The sequence below is a fragment of the Bombus terrestris genome, chromosome 2 (genome assembly GCF_910591885.1).
Source record: "Bombus terrestris chromosome 2, iyBomTerr1.2, whole genome shotgun sequence".
In the NCBI taxonomy this organism is placed as follows: Eukaryota; Metazoa; Arthropoda; class Insecta; order Hymenoptera; family Apidae; genus Bombus; species Bombus terrestris.
In genome coordinates, this window is record NC_063270.1 from 14,831,190 (window position 1) to 14,856,153 (window position 24,964).

At 38.8% G+C, this 24,964-nt stretch overlaps 1 protein-coding gene across 11 annotated transcripts in view; it reads right to left on the bottom strand.

Annotated features, from left to right (window-relative positions):
• The window catches only part of LOC100643070 (ryanodine receptor), a 41,977-nt gene that overhangs the window by 1,546 nt on the left and 15,467 nt on the right, over window positions 1-24,964 (bottom strand). For 2 of the 11 annotated variants that reach the window (XM_048414172.1, XM_048414163.1), the window contains 39 exons: window positions 23,731-24,839; window positions 23,247-23,455; window positions 22,897-22,996; window positions 21,072-21,270; window positions 20,282-20,655; window positions 19,943-20,174; window positions 19,843-19,872; window positions 19,568-19,712; window positions 19,148-19,449; window positions 17,886-18,419; window positions 17,138-17,370; window positions 16,690-16,792; window positions 16,461-16,616; window positions 16,183-16,298; window positions 15,326-15,871; window positions 14,375-15,193; window positions 13,955-14,281; window positions 13,049-13,326; window positions 12,731-12,951; window positions 12,398-12,488; window positions 11,127-11,443; window positions 10,392-10,695; window positions 10,157-10,310; window positions 9,230-10,021; window positions 7,813-8,831; window positions 7,084-7,455; window positions 6,832-6,944; window positions 6,208-6,301; window positions 5,635-5,883; window positions 4,535-4,946; window positions 3,416-3,820; window positions 3,029-3,245; window positions 2,095-2,953; window positions 1,805-2,007; window positions 1,297-1,540; window positions 869-1,156; window positions 502-788; window positions 370-430; window positions 21-299 (listed from right to left, as the gene is read on the bottom strand). In XM_048414172.1, the coding sequence (XP_048270129.1) occupies window positions 21-299; window positions 370-430; window positions 502-788; window positions 869-1,156; window positions 1,297-1,540; window positions 1,805-2,007; window positions 2,095-2,953; window positions 3,029-3,245; window positions 3,416-3,820; window positions 4,535-4,946; window positions 5,635-5,883; window positions 6,208-6,301; window positions 6,832-6,944; window positions 7,084-7,455; window positions 7,813-8,831; window positions 9,230-10,021; window positions 10,157-10,310; window positions 10,392-10,695; window positions 11,127-11,443; window positions 12,398-12,488; window positions 12,731-12,951; window positions 13,049-13,326; window positions 13,955-14,281; window positions 14,375-15,193; window positions 15,326-15,871; window positions 16,183-16,298; window positions 16,461-16,616; window positions 16,690-16,792; window positions 17,138-17,370; window positions 17,886-18,419; window positions 19,148-19,449; window positions 19,568-19,712; window positions 19,843-19,872; window positions 19,943-20,174; window positions 20,282-20,655; window positions 21,072-21,270; window positions 22,897-22,996; window positions 23,247-23,455; window positions 23,731-24,839 (12,793 nt within the window). Of the gene's footprint in view, window positions 1-20; window positions 300-369; window positions 431-501; window positions 789-868; window positions 1,157-1,296; window positions 1,541-1,804; window positions 2,008-2,094; window positions 2,954-3,028; window positions 3,246-3,415; window positions 3,821-4,534; window positions 4,947-5,056; window positions 5,078-5,436; window positions 5,461-5,634; window positions 5,884-6,207; window positions 6,302-6,831; window positions 6,945-7,083; window positions 7,456-7,812; window positions 8,832-9,229; window positions 10,022-10,156; window positions 10,311-10,391; window positions 10,696-11,126; window positions 11,444-12,397; window positions 12,489-12,640; window positions 12,665-12,730; window positions 12,952-13,048; window positions 13,327-13,408; window positions 13,430-13,954; window positions 14,282-14,374; window positions 15,194-15,325; window positions 15,872-16,182; window positions 16,299-16,460; window positions 16,632-16,689; window positions 16,793-17,137; window positions 17,371-17,885; window positions 18,420-19,147; window positions 19,450-19,567; window positions 19,713-19,842; window positions 19,873-19,942; window positions 20,175-20,281; window positions 20,656-21,071; window positions 21,271-22,326; window positions 22,427-22,896; window positions 22,997-23,246; window positions 23,456-23,730; window positions 24,840-24,964 lie in introns of all 11 variants that reach the window. The other 9 variants (XM_048414167.1, XM_048414158.1, XM_048414142.1 and 6 more) reach the window with 8 other exon arrangements.

The window sequence follows — 24,964 nt, forward strand, 5'->3', positions numbered from 1 at the left end:
GAGAACATTTTCTGTTATACCGTTAACATATCATGACATTTCTTGTCGACTTCGTCGTCCTCTTCTTGAATATAGAATTTTCTGAAGAAGTTGAAGGCTATGACAGTGTATATATAGACGACGATAGTTAATAACATCACTGTTAACACAAGTTGTTTGCCATTGTGCGTGACGGACTGCAAGATCGTTCTCAGAGTTTTGAAACCAACCGCGACATCCAGCAAATGCGCAGCGAAGAAGAAGTTGTTATAATTGCCAAGGATCGAAAATGTGAAATACCATAAACTATACAAAAATGCCTACAAACGAATATAATAATTTAAAATATCTGAACGAACTGAATTTTATTAATATTAATTATTTACTTACGTTATCCGTGATGGTGACTCCAGCTTTCCATACTTGATATCTCCAATCGATATTTACGATACTGAAGAACCAAAGATCGTAAGTAAATAGAAACTCGTATAAAAGCTATAAAAGCTGTGTGATTTTACTCACAAGTGTATCAAACCAGAACCCTCTTCCTCTTGTTGGCTGAACGAAGTCTTTTCCATGCCAAGCAAGTTGCTTATGTAATCGAAGTCGTAAGTCTCGCTGTATTTCTGTCGAACTTTTTTCTTCACGAACTTGTCCCAATAATTCACGGGAAACGTTTTCGCCGATATCACCATCTTGTCCCAATGCGCCTTGATGTCATCTTCTTCCGGCGTCTCGGCAATGTACAGACCATCGAACTCTACGCGTCGCGCAATTTCCTTTTCCCGTTTGAAGATAGCCAGCGGTACCTACAACATACATTTACATATTAACACAAACGTATTCATATAATCGTTGAATAATACGCAATAATAATTAATGCCCGTACTTTCAAGTGATAGTAGGCAACCAGCATAGCGAGAGAGACGATGGCATGAAGAATAGCCATGAGTCTTATAACGTGTGCCATGTAATAGAAATCTTCTGACACCTCCACGTATTCTAACGCGTACGCATCCTCCTCTTCTTCCGACTCGTCCTCCCCGCTCCCGCTGCCTATTTCTATGCCACTGCCACTTCCAGAACCAGATACACCCTCGCCAGACATCTCTGCCAATATGTCACTAACCATTTGTCCGCTTCCTTCCTCATCCCCTTCGCCGGCCAATGATGTAACCTATAGGTCGATGATTCACGACGCAATAATGTAAAATAAAACATTATTTATTTCATGACAATTTTAAACAAAGAGACAACTTTGCTTATCTAGTAAAGTTTTGAAGCGTTATCTAGCGAAGTTTTGAAGTTTACGCTTACCTTGTAGAACAGCAACATGAAATTGATACAGAAAGCAAGAACTAGAGCCACGTATTTTAAATTGTAGAAGTTTCTAGCCAAGAAGGAGACGATACGATGGGTGTATTCGGAAAAGTCGATAGTAGATGTTGAAGGCTCTGCTATCGTTTCTTGTTTCGCTTCCGCTTCAACAGCAGCCATGGCTGCTTGTTGAGCGGCCGCTGCTTCTGCTGCGGCTGCTGCTTGGGCTCTAGCTTGTTCACCTCTGTTCAGAAATATTTAAATATATTTCGTATCATGTATACGCTAATAAAAATATTGAATTGCTTTTCGAATTGTACTTATATCGAATCACCTGCTAATTTTATTATTAATTCATCTATCTTTACTTCGATATAATTGTTCACCAATACAGTTTGTTAAACTACTAAGATTATACACTGACTTTTTTTAACGTTTGCGTTCTATGAAACAAATAGTGATTCCAAATTTTTTAACAGCAGTATACAAATAGAAAACTTAATTATACCCTAATAAATCAGCCAATGAAACAGGCGACTCCATGTCTCCACCACCTTCAGCTCTTGCACCTTCTTCGCCAGGAGCTTCTTCTGGTGTGCTTTCGCCCGTTTCTTCGATGCTCGATTGAGGAGTCGATGTTGCCGATTCGTGGGGCGCGATCTTTATCTGGCCGCCTTCTTCTTTCGTTATATCCATTCCGAACGCTTGTACCTGTATACAAAATCAAGAGAATTTAATCAGTCTGTGAAAACTTCCTTTTATAGCTATTATGCATAATTTTTGTATATTTTTTCGAACCTGTAGATTAGATTCATCCGGTGTTGGCGGTAAAGCAGGCAAATGTCTTATCGGCTTTTCTTCCTCTTCCTTCACCTCAACTACAGGTTCTTCCACATGTGGTCCTTTCATTAACGCCAACAATAGCTTCATAAAGTACCCAATTATACAGCCAACGCCAAAACCAGAATAATAGAACGCATAGAATATCATCTTGAAGAAACCAATGAAGAGTTCCAGGAACGTCATCTGTTGCATTTCTGCGATCTTGTTCTTGATGTTACTAGGAGAGAATATGGAGAAAAAGAAGTAAATGCTGTCCTTGAATGTTTGAATGCCTCTTCTGATGGGATCTTTGTTTCTTTCTTCGTCATCCTCTGTCATATAGGTGTACGATGATTCTCTTGCCTTTCCGATTCCTCCACTTTCTTCTACCGCCATCAGCGCACTCGCGTGTTGCATTTCAAAGATAGCATCCTCGCAGAAGTTGATGAAGGTCTCCAATTTTTCCTTTTCTCCAGCTTCAACTACGGTATTATAGAAGTATGTTCTCTTTGACTCTTTAATTTGTGGTTTCTCCCATTGCTCGATGTTCGACTCCTTAATCTCGAAGTATACACGCTCGATCTTCTTATTTCCACCGAGAATTTCGATTCTTCCAAGATACGGTTCGAAGTAGTTCAACACGGAGCCTGCCGTTTCCAGAAATCTTGCCAGTCTCGGTTCATTTGGCATATGTTCTGATAAATTTGTTAACAGAACAGCAAGATTGAAACCGATTTCTTTAGCCGGTTCGTGGAAACGATCCATGAAAGCCACGTAATCGATTTTACCGTCGTGGTTCGTCTCGCAACAGGCCAACAAAAATTCGATCTCCTCGCTATAGAAATTTCTCTATGATATTTTTTGTCATTAACTTCGATATATAGAGATAAATATAAAGAATAATACATACTCGGTGTAACTCTTCTGTTGTTCCATTTTCTCTTTAAAATCTTTCGGATATACCCAGCCATCGCTGTTGAGATCCACTTCCAAGAAGCTTGGCGACGACACGAGGTCTTTCAGCTTCAAGAACATGTCGAAGTATTTCAGAATCAACTCGACGTTGCTTGCGGATTCTACCAGCGTGTCCACCATCTGTTTTCCAATAGTTCCATTTACAACGTTCCCTACGATACCAAAACTCGTGAAACATCCATTGAAATAGATTACATAGAAATATAGATCATCGTTAATGATATCTATAGTAGTTATTAATCTAACTTTATATATAGTAAATAGTTATATTAGTAAATAGCTTAGTTTAGTACAGAGTTCTTTATCGATCCGAAAGAAATACCTTCCAGCATAGAGAGCATCATAGTGATCATATCCTTTTGTAAGTTCAGCAATTCCTTCAGAAGGTCCACTTGACTCGAGTGTTTGGATAACTTGTCCTGCATATGAGAAAAGAGGAAAAGGAATCCACCAACAGCGTCCCACAATCGAGAGTGGGCAAGTGCCTGTTGATTCTGAGCGCAAGGTCCTTGAATCACTTCAGTAAGGGTATTGAATACTTGACTGGCAACGCCGATAGCTTTAAAGAAATTAGCCTTGCCAGCAGGATCGATGAGTTCCTTGCTGGAATAATGCCAGTAAAAGTCCATGATGGATTCCTGGAGGCGTAGTAGATAATCGACGGTGCAGATGACCACGTTCACCGTCGTCGTGTTGCCAGCTTGCGTCCTCAGATAATTCTGCCAATCTATTGATATCGAAGATTATATCGATTATATTTCTTTAGTCTCGTCATTGTATATCTATACACGCAGTGGATGTAAACATCTTTTGGCCGAAGCATAATTTTATTATATCGTTAAGCTAATCACTGAGGAAAATGAATTAATTCGTCACACGTGTGGCGGCACTCGGCAACAATGTATATCAAAGCGAAGTGTCTAATGAGCCATTAATATCCCAACTAGTCCGGTCAAAATAAACATAAAAATAGTGATCAAAGAACAAAAATTCCAAGGAGCTAAATTTTGGGAAAAAAATTGTAGATCATAAAATTATGTACAAAAATGTTCCTCATAATCTTTTTCCTAAGAATCACCATTCCTAAGATATCACCATAAGCCATCGATATTCGAGGTACATGATTGTTAATTATTGATTGTTAATCGATCAAGTTAGTAGTTTAATAAACCTTTTTTGTTAAACATCAAGAGTATTTCTTGTGGGCACTTTCACCCTAACATATTAAACCTCTCCTCCATCTTGAGCGTTAATTCATTTAGTCTACTAAGGCGTTCTTTTTGAAATTTATAGCTATATTTAAACGTTAAAGACCTGCGTCAAATTCTATTTAACTATCTTTATCATTTTAATCGAGATGGGGAATTCGGGTGATTCGTGGCATCGATATTAATCGAGACGGGAATTTACGACTCTTCCGCGAACACAGTCGAACACTTACCAAGATTGTGGCCTTCGCAAGTCAATTGAATGAATCGAAATAGAGCGCACGTAAATTCAGCATCGTGCATATTTTTCTCTCCAGCAGCTCCTTCAGAGCCGACTCCAAGACCTTCTGCTTTCGTATTCCTCTCGAACGCATCCAAATCCAATACGCTACAGGAATTCATCAGACCAGCAATCGAAGTGAAGAAGCCTACATCCTTCTTTTCCTTCAGGTGGTTCAGCATTCCTCGTTGAATTTCTATGTTACCGCCTCGCAGGATAGAGATTCCCAATTCCAAAGTCTTCATTACCATTTCACTAGGGACACCTTTGCACGCAGAGATATGAAGCAGAACCATCTCTGCTACGCCACGATTGGCAAGACGCGTTTGGTGGAAAAGAAGTTTCTGCTTCTCCATTTCTTGTTCCTAGATAATGATCGAGATTGAATCAAGAATGAATTTTAGAGTTAAAACTGTTTTGAAGTTTTTGATGGTTTGTTACTTTATTTAGCTGTTTGTATTTTCTTTGTTCTTACCATAAGTTTGTGCATCGGTCGCTTTAGGGAGAGCATTAAAGAAAGCATCATAGAATTCGTTAATGAAGTGACAATGCTTATGATATTGGATGACAGGAGAACCATTGTCGAAAAGGAACATAATAGACACATGTGGAAACAAAATTGATTTTGTACAGAATGATCAGGGAATAGTCTACTGTTGATGCAAGCGTATTTACAAACTTGTGTATGTATATGTCTCAATAGGAATAATTTTTTAAATTAGGTTAGCTAGATCCTACGATGAAATTTTGAGTAATTGATTGACATTACATTTAGCAATGGTAATATCGGATTTTTAACGAACGAGCGTACGTATAGAAGCAATTGAATTTCCGCAAACGATTACTTGTCCTTACCATAAGTGGCTTATAGCCCCGCTTCTACAAGGTCAGTACGCGAGAAAAAGATACGAAATTGTTAATAATTTTCAAACACATTGGACAATCTCCCATGTTTGTATTTTTCATAAAAGAATGTTCAGTAGTTCAAAGAGTTTCGTTAGTAGAAATTTTTGTTTTTTTAATGCTTCAACGAATATTAGAGAAAGTACTTACATGGATCGAGGCGCCACCTTCTTCTTCACCTCCTCCTCCACCCTCGTCTTCGCCTTCTTCTTCCTCTTCGCCACAAGATTTTGATATAATTTGCGCGTAACTCATGTATAAGGGATCTTCTTGAAGCGCGCCGGATCGCTCGGTCATAGCGCCACGACAGAATGTTGTTACCAATTGCGTAAGCGGATCTGGTTTTCCTTCGTCCTCGTCTTTGTCCATTTTCTTCAGTTCCGCGTCCTCGAAAGATTGCTTTCAAGAAAACAGATAAAAATAAAATATGAGTAATAACGATAACTGTTAAACGAGGTAACTTTCAAACTTTTGCCAATGCACATAGAACTGTCTCACTCCTCAATCGTATCATATTCTTGAAGATTTGACATTACATATGAATTGCATATATTTTTTAATTTGAATTACATGTGATTAGCTGCCGATACTTTAGACAGATTCATTCACAAGATGTTCACTCCTCAGTTCGTTATTATTCTTCATTCACGCGAATTCTCATTTTCACAGTGAATAAAACGATAATTATGGAAGAAAATATTTCCTTACGAAACATATTCTTACCGTAAGGTCTTCAATCATCACTTCTTGGCCAACATTCTCATCCTGCAACCAGAGCTCGTAGTATGTTCGCGCGAAGATATTTATAGCCCGATGCCTGAAATAATATGTGAAATAATTATCATTTATCAAAACTCGAAGAGCCATTAAACGTTCATTTTACCTTCGTAATTTGTAAAGTGGCTCACTACGCAGACATGCAATCGCTGCCCTTTTTCTTGCTGCGCACAGCACGCGCTTCCATCCATCCCGAGATGGTGGAGGTTTCGTTGCCTTTTAGCAGCATGCACACACAACTACAGTTGTTAGATCACTAACAAACAATTACAGGGGTCATTGTCGGTGGTTAATATTATTTTTTGCTACTCTTACGATTAGACAAGCTTTCGTGGAAAACAACAAAAAATAACTGAAATTTTGGTTACTGGTTTACTTGATGATAGCGCACTAAAGGTATAATATTTGAAACTCAAATCGAAACAAACGTCACACAACAAAAGTATAGGGATTAAATAATATATTGATTATCCTAATTTTATTGAACTTGATTGCTTTTCATTATTGACAGTGAAATAAACACAAGTGTCACGGTACACCGGTAACGCGAATCAAACTAAAAGAGGATACCTGGGCAGGGAATGTAGGGAAGTTTGACGGAAACAAGCGATCACTGCTCGTTTACGTTGTATCGACACCACGGATCGATATTGACCCTTGCTCTGCTGTTGCGGATGATCTATCTACTCAAGAACACAAAATTACTAAATAAATCGAACACATCTTTTGAACGAAGAAGCTTCGCGTATCTGAGAAACAACTATCGTAGAATATTCCAGCAGACAATGGTTACGTAATACTTGAAAATGATTCTTCACTAACCATATGTAAACCGTAAAGAACTTTGGCCATGTCTGTAATCCTTGCAACCACATCCTCTAGCTGTTGTGCTTTCACTGGTTCCATGGAATCCTTCTTCTGACCTAGTTTGGAGTACAGATAATGTTGCCAGGACATTTCGTCAGCTGGGTCGATTTTGTCTGGCAAAGTGAGTTGCGTCTTCGCGAATTCCGAGATCTCGTATTCCGGCATCTTCTTTAGGAATCTGTCCTTGCAGTGTTGCACTAATTCTTGTTCGCGACCAGCAAATAAATTCAGACCAACTGGAAGCAACCTCTTCAAACAGGCTACCATTAGGGAAGCCTGCACTTCTTTGTCTTTATCTCTTTTCTTGTCACGGTGCTTCTTCTTTTTCTGTTGAGTAATGGATTATAGAGTTAACCTTTTTTATTAATTTTGTTATTTTTTATGCAATTTTTATGTCATATTAACTACGATTATTGTCAGTTATGTGCATTATTAATCCTCTGTAGGCAATCGTTCACACCACGAGTTTAAAGCTAATTTTTATTTTTTCTGAAAAATTTGACTTGTTTGGCTAGAACAGTATAAAGAGTAAGCATGGCAAAATATGCTTACCCATAAAGAATTAGTTATAATTTCCATGGACCATAGTTTTTATTAATTATAATTACCATTTACTATATCGCTATAATAGCGATTTATGATCGTTGAAAGCCACTATTGATTCTTTCATATCAAAATACTAACCTTGCCTCCTCCGGAAGGTGCTGTTCCATCCGAAATAGCAGTAGGTCTTCTGGTCGCTGTCGGCATAATGAGCACCATATTGTCGATCTCATTAGCTGATATGAAGTTTTGTTCTTCTCTCAAGAAATACTGGGACTTGGACCAAATATTAAATATCGCTGCTACGTGATTATAAAGATCTTCTGCTTCTGGAATGTTATTCCTCAACCAATGATTCCTTTGCAAATCAACGTACTTAATCAAAAGAGGATAGAACGAGTAAATATCGCGAACCAGAAGTTGCCAGTCTTCCTGAATCTGTGCTTCGATTTGTGACGTGTCATCCGTGGATGATTTAATAAAACCACGAAGAGATTCTTCTTTATGGAACATAGTGTCCGTACGTTTTCTGACACGTTCAGCAAGTGGTAAGAATGGATCCTTCAGCAACTCTTCTGATGAATTTATAATGATCTGCTGAGTGTAAGCAGCAATACGAGTCATCCAAGGAGCATTTTCGTTACCGATGTTCTTTTTAATCAACTTTAATACGTTCTTCAGCAGTTGATTCATGTGATCGCTGGTAACCATGCTGACGTACGTTCCTTCTGTCGGGTTTACATTGTCTGGGCCTTGAGACCACCAGAAAGGCAGATAGGAGCAAAGTAGAGGAAGAATAATGTCAACTACGTGGGGAAGATCATTGTAGGTTTTCTCAGACTCGACGAATTGATCGACTTCCGTCAAGATCGTCTCTAGGGTAGGCATACTCGATTCCATCTTCATCATGATATCTTGTGCTTCCAAGGAATGGTCGGCTATACGATTCAAAAGGGAATACTGATTGTGCTTGTTTAAATGTGGCTCCAGGAAGGCCACAGGGAAACAACTAGAAAAGGCACCTAGACAGGAACCTAAGCTGGGCTTGTGACGCTCGATTTCTGTCTTCAAATATTTTCTGTCGTGTGTTAGAGAGGCATCTACACCGAGAGTGTATAAAGATGCCAGCATTTTGTAGGATGCCACCTGAATTTCGTCCACTGTTCAAAAATACAAACAGATCAATTTTTTGTGCATGTGTAGGTATCGTGTTCGATTAGTGAACATAATAATATTCGTTAAATAGTTAATAATATATCTCGCTATGTTCTATCGATATCACTAGACTATGGATGTTTGTGCAAAATTATATCTTTATAAATGTGATTTAAAAAACGACAGTCAGATAGAAAATTATTTTAACCGCTAAACGTTACAACAATTACAAATATTACATTACAAATATTATATTTTGAATATTTTTGCATATTATATGCATTCTGTGCATGACTGGACTTTCAAATTTCCCATAAATGTACAAACATCCGCAGTCTAGGTATCATAAACATTTATACATATATTAAAAGGCTTAGAAGAATTTTATTTCAATTCTACTTACATAGCAAATCACTACCATACTCGCAGGCAGCCAAATGATCGAACATGGCCGTGAGCACTGGCAAAACCACGCTATTGATATACGACAATGATGTAGAAGTTTTCAAATGTGTTCCTCTCAGATGACTGTATTTTCCCTCTTGAAGATTAAGAATCGTGTGTCCTAAATCATCTGCAGTGTTGTTGAAGAACGTTAACATAGACGTTCTGATAAACTCAGGACAATTTTTCACTAAACTCTTCGCGTCTATGCCTTTGACTAGTACTTGAAGACAGCGGACGGTGATCCTAACATCCGGCCCGAAAGCAGCCAATCTAGATCTCAATAAACTGGCCAACTTGCAAAATAGAGCTGCTACCATCTCCTTCTCTTTCAAGGACGCAGCTCCGACATTGTTGGTAGCCGTTGCCACAGCGATGAAATAGTTTTTATGTGTGCTAAAATATTTTTCCATCAGTGGCAGGACAACTTTGCTGAAGAATTTGATGTCTCTTGTAGACGTTTTAAAGCTATTTCTACGACTGAACGTGTCAGACGGTTTTAGCAATTTCATGTTGATAGTGGCCTTATCCAAGTAGGCTATCAACTTTTCAAGTAACGAGTAGGCGAATCGTAATTCCACCGAGGCTCCAGCCGTTGCAACTTCTGATTCTCCACCTCTATTTGGTTTATGAAGCTTGTAACCCTGATATTGCAGGTACTTGAGGAATTCTTGGGAACGTTCGCGATCCTTTCGTTTCTCCTTGTCGGTCAAAAGATCATACGGAACTAGTTGAGGATGAATACCACCTCCTATGAAGGACATAAATTAATATTTATACATTGATGTTAAATAAATGAGTTATTAATAGCAATATCTTGAGAAAATATTTGTGTTTTATTAATAAATTATTTAATAATTTATTTCGATTCTTCCTTGACACGAACCACAAGTGATGAGTTCTTCCTTCTTCTTCTTCGCCCAAATATCGTGCGCATTATCCGCGAGACGCTCTGCCATGTTTTGCATTTCTCTGCTCAGAGTCAAATTAGTCATGTCAACTGGATGAGGATTATAATTAAATGGACTCGCTGAATCAGCCTGAAATATTATTTTCTATCCGTAATATATAATTCAGTTGGTGTATCGACAAAGATCTATATAAATAGAATTTTTACTCACTTGACTTTTCGATGATCTTCTCATGGAACTACGATTGGTAGATGGTACATCCACCTCTGCATGTTCAACGCTCCATCCTATGGCCAATAAAGCTTTTAAGCTCTCCCTGACTGGCTCTTTGTATCGTTCTCTCTCGTAATCGTTTAACATGTTGTATGGCTTCAGCCTGGGATGAGTCTTGTTCACTTCAGACCACTGTTCGCCGTAGGTCCAACCGTTTTCTAACTTTCGACTGGCCCAAGCGTCGTGGTAATGCTCGGAGAACTTTTGGACTATCTGATTGAGATCGTTATTGAGGACCACACTGTCGAATGTTAAAACAATTTCAGTATTACATAATTTAGAATTTTCATTCGCCGGTTTTGTCGAATCGTAAAGCACATTTCGAAGAAATTTTGTAATTGTACAAGAACTACATTCTTTCTAGAGGTGTTAGACAAGATTTATGACGTTGTTACGAGCGATAGCTATTTAATTTGAAAGTTTCGATTTTTATTGTATAGTATTGAACGCAAACATTCAGTTGGTGCATGATTTAGAAACTACGAACTATATTCAGGAGATTTGTTGGACAGTTTATATTGAAATTTTCGTATTTTCACTTTTACACGTTTCAGTAACAAATTACATTGTCATAAACCTCGTAGAACTTTCGTGAGAAGATAATGAAATAAGGTTTTCTTAAATGAGTACGCTAATTATTCATTCACATTTTTATAAAGAAAAATATAATACCTAGAGGTATTGATTGGCTGAGGATTATAAGGTCCATCAGGCGACTGTGCAGATGCTGATTTGCTTCCGTACCACTCGTCATCGTAATTTTTGGACAATGAATAGTCAGGCGGTAACGCGCAACCAATAGCTGTGAGACAAGGTAGAGCTTTTCCAAACAATTCTGGATCATAGTCCATCTTGGATAACGAATCGAAAATGTTGCTGAAGAGAACCATAGTCAGGCGTTTTTCTTCATCGCTCGATGCACCGTATGCGCCTTGTCCACCGGTCGATCCGTAATATTTCGCGCAACGATCGTAGTGAAGGGTCAGCAACTATTATAAAATTATAAATACCTTCAAATAATTCAAAGTACAATAAAACTCCATTTATCGCGAATACGTCGAGAAACAAACAATTTATGTAACGGTTGTTCGCCAATTCTCTTAGCTACCAATTATTTTTTATTTACATAATAATAGTTCACATTCAAATTGGGGGATTTAATTGACAAGAGTTCGAGCAATCAGGCGCTAACTAAAATTTCGTTTCAATAAATGGAGTTCAGATAAATGAAATTTAGGTATATTTCATGTTTCAACCGTTCGCGGAGAGACGCGATCGCGAGATAACGCGTCAACGAGAGTCGTAAATTCTCGTTACGATTAAACAACCGACGCCACGTACTGATTGATCCCCTATTTCTATTACGAGAATAGAGGTGGTTAGGTTTGAGTGCATACGAACTATACTGGATTGGTTGATAAAAGTTTAATAAAAATAACGAAACAACAAGTTCAGTCAACGATCAACAATTAAAAACGAAAATTATAACAGTCAAGGTTTGCTTATAACGAGACCTGTCGCACTTCGCAGCTTGAGATAGACGTTATGCGTTAGATTCGATTCAATGTGTAACGTTCGACACGTCACAAGGAACTGTTCGACTTTAAATGATTTCTTTGTCTCATCTTTAAGACGACCCCCACTATACTTAGGTTACGCCACCGTTCGCGCCTATGATCACGTATGTCTGTTCTTGCGTGGAAAACGTAACGGACAAAATTCGACGTTTCGAGAGCTCGCTGCTTGGCGACAACTATGCGCTCGTCCATACATTGTATATGATTCGGCGGTCAGATAAGACGATCTGACTGCGACATTGTTGGGCCGCGAGCGACGGTTAGAAAATACAGCCTGTGGTAAGCCTCGTGGCGTAACATTTCATTTATATTTGTCATATTTTATACCCTACGATATTTTTCAATATTTTATAGAATTTACTTTACCCTTAAAGCGACTGTCGTATATTCTGATAGCTTGGACACGTCTACGGTGAGCTTTCGAAGCAGCTTCAGCAACATGCTGGGTTGCATTTGGCTAAAAAGAGAAATACATTGAACACATATCATAAAGGAGTAAAAACGTGAGGGCACTGAATACTATAAGCGCCTTTACCCTTATAGTGTAATTATTGTGACTACAATCGTAGGCGAGAATTAGCAATTTAGAATAATATTGTTGAAACTTACGAGACATTTAACTCGTGGACGTCTCTTGTTAAGCAACAAAACGATTCCGTTAATCATTTCAATTGTATTTTGGAAAAAGGTCGCGCTTACCTGGTCAATGCCACGAGGAAATCCGACACTGCTTCACGTTGACCCTTAGTGAGCATTCTGTTCTTGCTCAATCGATATACAGTGTGCAACGTAGCATCCAGTAAGCTGGCGTAGTTATCCGCCTCGTTGTAGAATTTCGAATGCTTGATCAACAGAGGTAGAATACTGTTTCCAATGTAACGGTTCATCGCTAACGCCATGTCTGATTCGTATCCATCGTTCTAAAATGATAATTGAAATTAAAAGAGGAAACAAAACCATTCGACGTCCGAGTAATTGGTCACGAATGGATTAACATCTAATCTGTATTATATTTACCCTATCCAACATAGTGGCGGCTCTGAGATCGGGCAGAAACGCTTCCTCGAGTATCTTAAAGAACAATTCTCTGGTTTCGATTCCGTAAACGCGCTCCAAAAACAGAACGATGCTCTGTTTATGTCCAGGAATCAAACCAGACGGCATATCGCTTTTTGGTTTTTCTTCGCCTGCCGCGGGATTCAATAACGTGAACCTCAAAGACAGGACACCTTGTAGATCATCGAGTGGCACCAGAGATCGAAGAATAGCCCTCGCTCGAAGAGACTCGTTCTTCCCTGGAAAACATGCTCCGATGTAACCTCCTTCACAAATTAGCTATTAGCAAAGAAAAGAAAGCTTTGATTTCGTATATATTACCGACAGATTCTGTAGAAGCCTCTGTTGCTCGTCAAAAAATAAACACTGTTATTAGATAAATAATTTTGAAAGTTGCGAGGAATGGAGGAGCTCGTGCATAAATTAGGCCGCAGGTTCTTAACCATTTCATAAATACGTATTATCCAAAGCAAACTTATAAAATTTCTGTACCTCTAAAAGAAAAAAAAAAAAGAAATGTATGTAGGAATTTAAGGCTTGACCCTCGCGTTCAGTTAATTTTTGATGTTGGTAGGAAGCTGTTCTACATATTTGGCTAGCCTCTAATTATTTAAATACGAGGCGACAGATTAAGATTGAAACTGAACTTCTGAATGGTATCATTTTTCTATTGTATATTGTAGAAATGCATACATTATTATTGTGGTACTGGTTGAGAACCGTTGGACCGACTATAAGCTTGGAAATGAAAGTAAAATCGCGAACATTCTATCGAAATAAATAATGAAGTGGTCATCAACTAATGATACTTACGAAGGTTCTGCGTATTGCGTAACCCAGGGAAAGGAGAATTCAACTTTTACTTACCTTGTTCGATAACAGAAGAATCTGGAGCGCAGCGGCCTAATAGGTCCACCAAGGTACAGTAGAAGTTCAAGATCGCAGCTCCTGTATCGATATAATCTTCGTCGTCGTCTGATTCCGGAAGCGGATGTTCGAATTGCATGAGCGCCGTTGTACCTTCTGCTTCGTCGTGCACTTTCCTTCGATCAGCGATTCGTTCTGACATCTTGTTGGCGTCTATGATAGCTCTTAATAGACCCTCACCCTCACCACGAAGCGCTGGTCCCAGACATTCCGGTCTTCTGATCAGCAAACGGATCACCAAGTTTGCATTTTCCTCTACGCTTTCACCTAGAAGGAATTATTTCGAATTATTTTCTCAATGCGACATAACACGACTTCTTTGATATAAAATAAGTATCCCAAGATGAACTTTGGACTAACCATTAACCCAAACGCAGAACCTCAAAAAGTCCAAATATCTTTCGCCTTCCACCGGATCCCATCCCAGATCGGGATAACCTTTTTCAACCAATTCTGAATTCGATTGCAAACCACAACGGGATAGATATATGGCAATCTTTTCAAGATAATGTTCTCTGAGAGCCAGAGCCAGCTCCGTGTTTTCCATGAGGGAAGAATAAGCTACGTCCAATGGCGTGGAACCTCTTAAAGATGGTCTCGATAACAAGATATTGCTATTCTCCAGTAAAAAGTCAAAGTGATCGAACATAGCCTTCTGATTCTGTCTGGAAGTTCGACAAAAGTAGCACAGGAATCTACAGCATGCTACCACCATTTCGTGAGAAGTATCTTTTTCTTTGGAAACTGGTTCTCCTTCGGTAGTTTGGGGCTGAGTTTGAGCGTCCGATTGCGCCTGTGCACGTCTGCCTAGTGTGTTCATCATGATGGCCATAACGTTCTCGTGAATTCTAAGCACTCTGATTAAATCTGGATGCTGGAAGAACGTATGATTGTTGACTAATTTCCAGAGTCGTTCCCGAACGAGCTCTTCTTCCTCTTGAGACATTTGTACAGGCAGTAAGGCGCGAATTTGGCTCAAACCGACCCACATCAAAGCAACGTCGTCCTTTGTCTTGCTGTTGGTCACGTAAGTCTTTTCTAGAGCTCGAATTAACTCGCCCACCGTGTCATACTGGCGAACCAATAAACTGAACATTTCTCGAACTAACTTCGGAGTCTCGATTTGGGATTCCTCGGCCCAGCTGACGATGGTTTTTATCAGAACTTTACGGAACACCTCTGTAACAAATATCAAAAGAAGTGTCACCATTTAATATTTAAATATGTTTTAAAAAATGTAATAGCAAAAGACAGGAGCAAAAAGAATCGAGAAGCTGAATACTGTGATCGATACTGTGATACAATTCCAACCTTCTGGAGTCTTTCTCTCGGGTTCAGGTTCGGGTTTAGGTTCCTCTTCGAGTTCTTTCACTGCGTTGATAAAGTTGAATAGCTTCTTAATGGCGCCAGGTTTCTGAACTGCGTCTTCTGCCTCCTCCACGGCGTCCGCTGCTTCCTGCAGGGCGTGCAAGGACACGTAGGACATGAGACTGTTGTGGAATTCATTCATCCGATTTATCAGATCTTCTCCGCAAGGACTATTCTCGGGATCATCCACGAATTCCATATTCTTGAAACTTAAGATCGCATTCATCTGTTCACGAGGTGGACATCGAAATTCTCTTGTCTTCTTCGCTGCTACTGCCGATGGTAAGTCAGATTGTTTGATTTCGATGTAACGCCGAAGTTGATCGGACTGAAGATCACCGACGAAGTCGTGGCTAAATGCGATAATGGACTCGACGCGATGTCGAAGCTGGATGTCGTTTAGATGATGAAGAAGATAGCACATCTGTAGTTTCGCACCTTCGGCCATTTTCATGTGCAGCAGACCCTTCTTGTGCTCGTCTTTTCCTTCTGTAAATTGATTTTTACATTACATTTCATATTTAGAAGATAAAATTTTACTTCTATTAAAAATATAGTAGGCTAGGGAATTATTGAAATATGATAAAATATTTAAAAAATTATTATTTGGATGCTGTATCATCTTATTTGCCTGGATATTATCTTGAAGTAATTACGGTATTAGTTTATTTGATCTTTCAAATGATCTTTCTTCGAAATATTTTATTCAGCCATCAAATACTCGAAATGATCTGTTATGTCAATCTTTGCTTTTGTCTTCGTTCCAAATAAAATTTGCGTAAGTCTGAAATATATTTTACCTTTGTCAAACGTCGGATCCCAAGTCTCAGGATGAATCATAATCAGAAGCTTCATAACATCTTCGTTCCTAAGCATTCCAACCAAGAGCAACCTGTCTACTAGTTTCAAAAGTGGCCTGTAATAAACAAAAATCACGTAAATAAGAGGCACAAGAATGGATCTGAATCTGCGGCAGCAAGCAAGTTATCCTGAAAGCATTTTCTTTCTTCGTATCGTCGACGTAGATATTAAATATGCAGAATAGCCCAGGCGTGCACGTATTCATTTGGCTACATACAGGAAAAGATTCTCATTGCTGCCACCAATGGGGTCCCGATTGTGAACTTGATTGACCTCAACGGCCTCGTTCAGTGCAGTCATCACGTAGTCCCGCACTACATCCAGAGGGAAGTACGGACTGTAGAGGCTCCTTATGTTCTCGATCGTTTGATCACTGGAAGGAATATCCCTTGATGTCGCCTATTAGTCATGGGGTTCACATCTAATTTTGAATTGAATGTACCTACCTGATGTCTGTCATTTTCATCTGAGGACGAACCGACTCGGTTTCTAGATACCTGAGGCTGTGCTTCATTTCTTCGTTTTCGTATAAATCCTTCAGTTCTTGGCCTATGAAACGTATAAACTTATTGTTAGATATCTATAAAGTTATCTATATTGGTTACAGAAAATATTTCCACATGATTGTATTTATTATAGCATTCACAAACTAATTAATTGCAAGTATATTACAAGTAAATATATTAAAGTACAAGTTTATCGAATGTCGTGTCATTTAGTAGCATTTTTACATCACTAACAAAATGGAATATAGGACGTGACAAAAGAAATAAGTTCATTGGAAAATATACAATAAGAGACATGGAATATAGGGATGTGTAATTTTTTGTAACCACTGTATCTATGAATAGATCTCTTGTTTCAAGGGATATTACTTTGAAAAAGTTTCTTTACCTAAAGGAATTATGTATTCATTTTTACACACTTCCATCGTAGTCGCGTGTGACTCGAGATGCAAGGCGATCAGCAAGTCGTAGAATCCTTGTCGTAGGGGCCCGGACATGTATTCCGCTCGAATTGCGTACAATAATTGTTTTTGATCGACGTGCTGGCATAGAGCGTGTGCTGCTCTGTAATTCGACTGATAACATAGAGCTGCGTACAGTGTCAGAGTGTGTGCATGGAAGCTGTAACAATTATATAGATAAATGTTAATTCTTCAAATAAATAGAAGAAAGTTTAATTCTCATTTGGCGGAGGCTCATATTTGTCATGGAATATTTATTTCATGACAATAACTTGAAGGTCCAGACAAAAAAATTGTTTACCCTTATATGTTAATAAAATTCCTTTAAAAAATAAAATTGTACGTAATTTGATAAAATAACAACGCATATGCAATACTGTCCATATATATCTTGATACTTTGATCGATTTATAGTAATAATATTTAAAATAAACCAAAGTATAGCTAGAAGCAGCATTCGCTTGCTTTCTATAGAATCATTTTATGAAATCGAATTCTTTCATGCAATCATTGCAGTTTGATTTATCTGTAATTTTGTAATTGAAATATATCTAACCAAAAAGTAAGTGACTGAATTCCAAATGACAGCATACAGGATGCAATTGATATCTGTATAAATCAAAATTGACCCAGCCTCTGCCTTTTGAGAATTAACATCTCACTTCCAAAATTTACCTAAGTAACTTATCCATCTCAATAAGCTCCAAGATATCGATACATCTATCCTCTTCAGGGATATGCAAAGCCAACATTGATATGGCATCCTCGCACAGCATAGACCAACCTCTGATATCAGACAGTTTCAAGGCATGAACCTGAAGCGATTGATTTGGAACTCTTGCCCATTGGTGAGGTTTCAGACATTGAACCTTCAATCTAGGTGGGAACTGTGGTATCACATGACGTTCTGAGTTTTGTAACACAGCAGCGGATAATGGTAACGTTGTGGAGGTTCTTCCAAGTTCAATCTGAAGGATTTCCTTGCTGGTAGCTTCTACGAAGATGGCAGGGAATAATTTCGTATCGGGTTCCATCTTGAATTTGTGGCTAGTTTCCTTTCCCTCGCAAGTGAAGGACACCCAACCGGTTGCGGTATCCACGAAACATCCAACGAACATTCCTTGAGAAGCTCCCTTGCCAGATGCATCTTGCGTTACTTCGTTGTAAAGCTCATCCGCCCTTACCATATAGCAGCTCTGTCTATCAACCCTGCAATAAATTGCTCCATTTAACAGAATAATTTAAAATAAGTTATCTTGTAAAGTAAGTCGATTCATTCGTTGACATACATGCATAGAGTTACGCTTAGAATTTTGCTAGTACGCCATGAAATTAATAAAATTTTAATAGAATCGATAAAATTGATAGAAAGTTGAAAATACGCATTTTTCGTGTCTGATAGGAAATCTTAAAGATAAATTTATCTTTTACATTGCTGATTTTCAATTTTTCATCATTTCATTACACTGTCATAGTGCTAATTTGATGAGTCTTGTTTGAATATATATGTAGTATCTTAAATTGTCTAGAGCAAAGACAGGAAAAGATGTCTTATTTGAAGTTAAGTTTAGTTTTAGTTTAACAAGCAATACCCAATACAAAAACTGATTACAATATCTTCGTACGTCTTATTCCAACACTCGGCTCCCAACTTCTGTCTTGTCAGGTCAAAAAATGCCGACTATCAACCCTCGCATTCTTCTCTCCTTTACTCATTTAGCTTTGACGTCACCTAGGTATACACCCTTGCTTACACACACACTCTCTCTCTTTCTCTCTTCAGTAGCCCTATTACGATTCTTAGTTTATACTTTAAATTTACAACTTATACTATCCTGAGAAACCCGAACTTAAATATATAATAGACCAAGCGTATACCCCCCTCTTTTTTTGATATTACATTTATATATATATAATAGAAGAGAAATTGAACTTACTGTTCTATAGGACGATCATAGTCATCGGTAATAACTACAGAGCCCTTTCTCACGCGAGACAGATTAAAGTCTTTAGTATGCAAATGATACTGGGAAGTGACCCAGCCAACATAAACGTGCGTTGGATCCTGTCCAGGAAAGATTCTCACTCCGTAGAAGTATTCGTTCATCAATTTCAAGCATTCTGCATCGAATATCTCATTTCCAATCGCCTCGACGCCGCTTCCACTCAGAGCAGACATAGACATTGCTTTTGGTGCGTTGCGTTCTGGGATCTGAGGTGGCACTACTTTCAAGTCCGTCTATGGAAAGAATTTGTCACTTATTTCGTGGCGCTTGAACGAAGATGGCAATAAAATTATAGCAGCAGGTAGTTGGACGAATGGACAAACAAACAAATAAATAAATAAATGGTTTTACGTTTGATATGCGAATTTGGGGAGGCCGGTTACTTGCTTTGTTCATCGACTGGGTCTTGGTGCTCTTATCAGAAATGTCTGAACGTACTGGTGGCTCGGGCGTTTTCGATTTCGCGTCCGGAGACTTCGCTTTGCGAGAGAAGAATCTGCGAAACACATTGGAAATTTATTGTTTCTTCTTTATGTGTTCATTCGTGTTCTTCACATGACAAAGACGCAAAAGGAATTTCACATATGCAAATATTTAAATATGGAAGATTTATCAATTCAACTTACGGGGCATCCTCCATTTCTTTGCTAAGTTTGCTAGGAAAATTAGAATATCAAAATCTATTTCCCCGGGAAGAACTGATTTAAAATATGTGTTTATACTAACCGGAACGGAGAACGCCCACGTTTCTTCTTATCGTCCTTGATGTCGCCGTTCATATCGCCGTATCCATTCATGTCAACCTCGCTAATTGCGTTATCCATGTTTCCGACCCGTGACCCATAGAGGGAACCCTTCCTTGGAGGTCTCAACGGCTTGTTTCTTTGCATGGGAAGCGGTGACTCCTTCATCATTTCATCGGCTTCCACTGCATCCTCCGAATAGTTCCTTTGTAATCCTGGTACAAACAAGGTTTTCGTTAAAAACGCTCAGAAGTTTGAATTGGACAAATTATTCGTGTATCTATAAAAAATATAATGAATTATTAATCGTAGAAAATCTTACCTTTAATGTCGCTCATACTGAATCCAGACCTCATGATCTGCTCTATTTGAGCAGAAGGCGCTGCTTGTTGAGCCTGCTCCACTTGTTCAGACAATAGTCTATTCTGTCGCATTTTGATTTCCTGCCATCTCCTTAGTTTCTCACTTTCCGAAATAAACGTCGATTGGCAAATAACCGGTAAAGATAATCGCAGGAACTCCCAGTTCGCCTTTTCCATAGTTTCGAACGTGTTATGAGAGATCTTTAAACATGGTGGAGTATCGGAACCGGCTGGAATCCTGGCTACATCTATCCTCGTGTCAGCCATATCGTCTGTGTTCTCGAAAATTGGTTGATCCTTGGTGTACCAATACGTAACTGGACGATTCATGTTCCTGGTATATTGAAGACGATTCTAGACATTTTACTTAACTCGATAAAATTCGTAATTGGAAAGGAACGAAGGAAACGCATATCTAATTGGCATATAATAAAATAGAATCATCTTCCCTTTTTAGAAGATAAGATAGGGTGCCTAAAAAGTAGGACACACGTATTTTCATATACGATAATCGCTAGAGAATTACTCGTATCGATTACTCAGATAGTTATATAAATCAACTATCTAAAAACAAAACTGTAATTCCAAATGCACCCATGATAAATAGTACACGTGTTTGGACATTAAAAAAAAAAGAAACAAGTATTGTTTATTGATCGAGATACAAAGACAAGCAACCAAAACACGTTTCTTCCAGCCATCTTCCCAACCACGTGTAAGACGGATTTATGATTCACATGTACTACTTACACACAGAACGGTTCGTATCCCTCTTGCAAACCGCAGGTCGTAAAGAACTTTAAGGTATTTACATCCTGTCCGAAAGTTAATTTTGCTTTTTGTCCAACACCAAGCGTGAAAGCTGGTACGAAACAGTCACCCTGTACGTCAGCGAAAGACGTTTCACCACCGAGCGCATCCATCAACAGTTCTCCGTTTAGAGAAAAGCCTAAATATTTCGATATTTGTATAAAGATTGTTTGCGGTAATGGTTAAATGTATAAATTTATATTGGATTACTACCAGCACGGCAGGGATTAATTTTAAGAAAAGGGGTCAAGTAAAAGGAGTAATCCATTAGTGCGACTAGCAAGTTGAAAGTTAACGAAGCTTTACGTAATCAACTAGCAGCGGCTATAAAGATAAAACACGCGGATAAAATGCGACTATATACAACTATGCGAAGCAAATGTGAAAATCGACATAAGCGTTACACATGCATATAGGGCTGATAATATCATAGCATATATCAAATATTAAGACATGAAAATAGTGTGACGTTATCACAAAGAAAATTAGCTTTGGATAATGAATAAATAAATTTTGCAGAAATGTTGTAATGAAGAGATAGAAGGGCACTCCATATTGGTCTAGTTCAAACAATATTTTCTATCGTTGATGAACCGCCACGGTCTTCTTTTCAAAGCCTATTCAAAATTATTTTGCGATACCAAAATTTAGGACCACCCTTTGTTTTAGTAGTTAATAAATATGAATCGTATGGAATATGAAAGCTTTGTTGCTGTTATTTACAATATTAATTGAGTAGAGTACTGGATACGGAAAGAATACAAGGACACACATGATGCTAATCGATTGTGTATGATTAGAATGTATAGCTTCGGTTGTAAATGGATGAAAATTTGATATATACGAATACGTTGTCGTGATGATGTGACAAGGTGAGGCAATAATCCGCATTAATGACTTTGTAGAATACATATGCTTTCTTTGCCGTATGATGTTGCAAAGTTTGATTGATTAAGCAAATGGCACTCATCCAAACTGTACGAAATACCGTGTATACAATAATGCGGAAAATAAGCGAAAGATGTACGATAAGAAAAGAAACAAACGAACGAACGTAGATTATTTGTTCGACTTTAAACTTTTGTATTTAAAGACACGTTTTTCTGTATCCAGTAATCTATCTCTTGAATCAAATTATATGTATGTATAGCTTGAAATGGCAGCTGAAGCGTTCGCTTGAAAGATTCCGTCTTACTAATTGTTCGGTCAATTAGATCCAGGAAAACCCCGACAACGTCTCCAACCTGCCATTGTTTGCCAAATGTCTCGGCTGTGCCCGAGTATACTTTTTCCTCCTTTAAAATAAAATTTCACCAATTCAAAATCTCCATTGGTGATTTGTACGCGATCCATGACACATCTACCTTACGATTAAACACGCTTAATATCGATATAATTTGCATGTACGTTTCGTCGTATATTACGTATCTATTTATATATGTATATTTGTATGTCTGCGCGAGACTGAGATTCGAACAAAGGCAATACGTAGGAGACACAGCAAATGATGTACACTTGATAGATAATATTATAGAGATATAATGTTGTTCGCGGATTCCTTCGCGTTCGCTAATGAACGTCAAGCCACACTTCTCGAACGAAATCCCCAAATCAATTTCGTTCGATCTTCGGACAAGGAAACGCAGAAAAAACAACCAAGTCAACATGAAAAAGAACATATAGAGACAAAGACAACAGTAGTGACGAGAAAACTCAAAAAATGGTGGGCCTGCAGATCGAATTATTGGAAAAATTGGAGTCTTACTGATCGTTCGGTCTGCGACGTCAATGAAACATCCAACTACGTCGCCCACTTGATATCTGTGACCAAATGACTCGTGGATACCGGCGTGTACTTTAGTTACCTGATATTTACGATTGGTATCAATTATTTATGGCCTGTCAGCTTATGATGCATTTAGAATCTATTTCATGGACAAACATCTATCCTTACCGTGAACATTGTCGAAACCATTCGAACAAATTTATCTGCGATGCATAATTCGACGTACGTGAATTTTATTCTTTTATTTTTTCGTTTACGCGAGTTCAGTGTCTTTAATAATAAACTGCTCGAGCTTGAAAATCTATTGGATTGAATCAAGCAACACTTACGTTATAGCCGTCAAAAGCCCAAGTAGATTCGTCGCTTCCCAGCATATTGCCGGGAGAGCAGTCAGCCTTTGCCCAACCGACTCGCATAGGGCCAGCTGTCAGCACCTCGAACTCGAAGTACCACTTTCCGCTACTGACTGCGTAGTGTTTCTCAACGCGATATGTTCTGAAGTATAGTTGTCGTAACCTGTTGGCTTCCAACAGCAGCGCTGTAAGAACAAACGTATGGAGGTAAATAATTTAATAAGATTTTATTTTACTATTAGGTCGATCGAAGATTTGAGATCTTCACGACTTGGTATTGCAAAATTTCCAAAATAAAGACTGACGTTGCTAACGGAGCTAGTTAAAATCCTGGCAAAACATCGGAACATATCTTTTTCTCAAGAACACGACCCACGCTCGGAAATCTCGATTATGAAAATTCTATTATTAGACTACTCTAGAATAAAACAGGATTTGCCAATATTTTAATATCTTTCACCTTCGTGTTGTTCTCCAGTAGGTGGTTCCAACATGTATCCATAAACCAAAAGTGTCCTCACAGTTTCACTGGCGGTGTCACGATTAGCTTTCTTGATCGCTTCGTCCACCTTCGGGTAGGGTACCAAATGGGGGCTCCTTCTCATCTCAGAATCCTCGTTCAGACCATAAGTCCATCCCTGACTAATCCTTTCCTTTGCCCACAAATTATGAGTATTCTCTGCAAGCTGGTCTACCAGTTCTTCCATCTTTGGCGTGAGTGTAATGGCGCTAAGATCGAGTGGTGCTGGTTTATATCCGCTGCTTTGTAGGAAGGGTTCATTCGGAAGCCTCAGAGTCTTTATTCTAGAGGGTGGTTTATCCATCGTGATATAATATCCCAAGGCTAGAACAGTCTTCAGTGTTTGCACCGCCAACTGTGTGTCGTAACGTTTTTCTGCAGCTGGTAATCGTTCAAACTGAACGATACATGGATGAATCTTTCTCATATCGTCTCTATGTTCTCCATATATCCAACCAGCTTCGATTTTATTCATTGCCCACATCTCGTGGATATTCTCAGCTAGTTTATCTCTGATTTGCTCGACATAAGATGGTAAATTGATCATAGATGTGTCGACTGGAGCTGGGACGAAAGCTGTGTCGTCCTCGACCAGCCATGGACCAGCTAGGACCACCTTGTTCATGTTTCCAAAGTAGAAACAGGGATCCAAAGATAGAATTTGCTGCGGTAGTAAGCTTTCCACCAAAGGTGAGAATTCTTCTGGCGGTTGAAACTTGAGTCGGCCGTGGTCACCACCTAACAGGAATCTACAGGATAGTTTGGACGAGCAGCTGATTGCGGGGAAGAACATGCCATCGAGGTTGAAATTTCGGAAGGATCCCATGATAGGTGCTCCGTTGAAGGTGAAAGTGATTATGGGCACTGTAAGATCCAATGCACATCCGATCACGTCGCTCTTTCTGATGTAAGGTTCTGTGACATTCTGAACAACTTGAGTTTTTCTACCACCGGTCCATAGATGTGCACCGTCGAAACCGAATGAATAGAGGTCGTCGCCAACGCCGTTTCCACCCCATTTCTCGCCACCACCGGGGTATGGCATGTACCTTCGCAGGAACAGATAAATAAGTGTTAAATCAGATTGAAGAATTCTCCATTGCGACTCTATGTATATTTCTTTTCCCGTAAAATAAGCACAGTTATATTTATGGGTAATTTTATTGGTTGGACT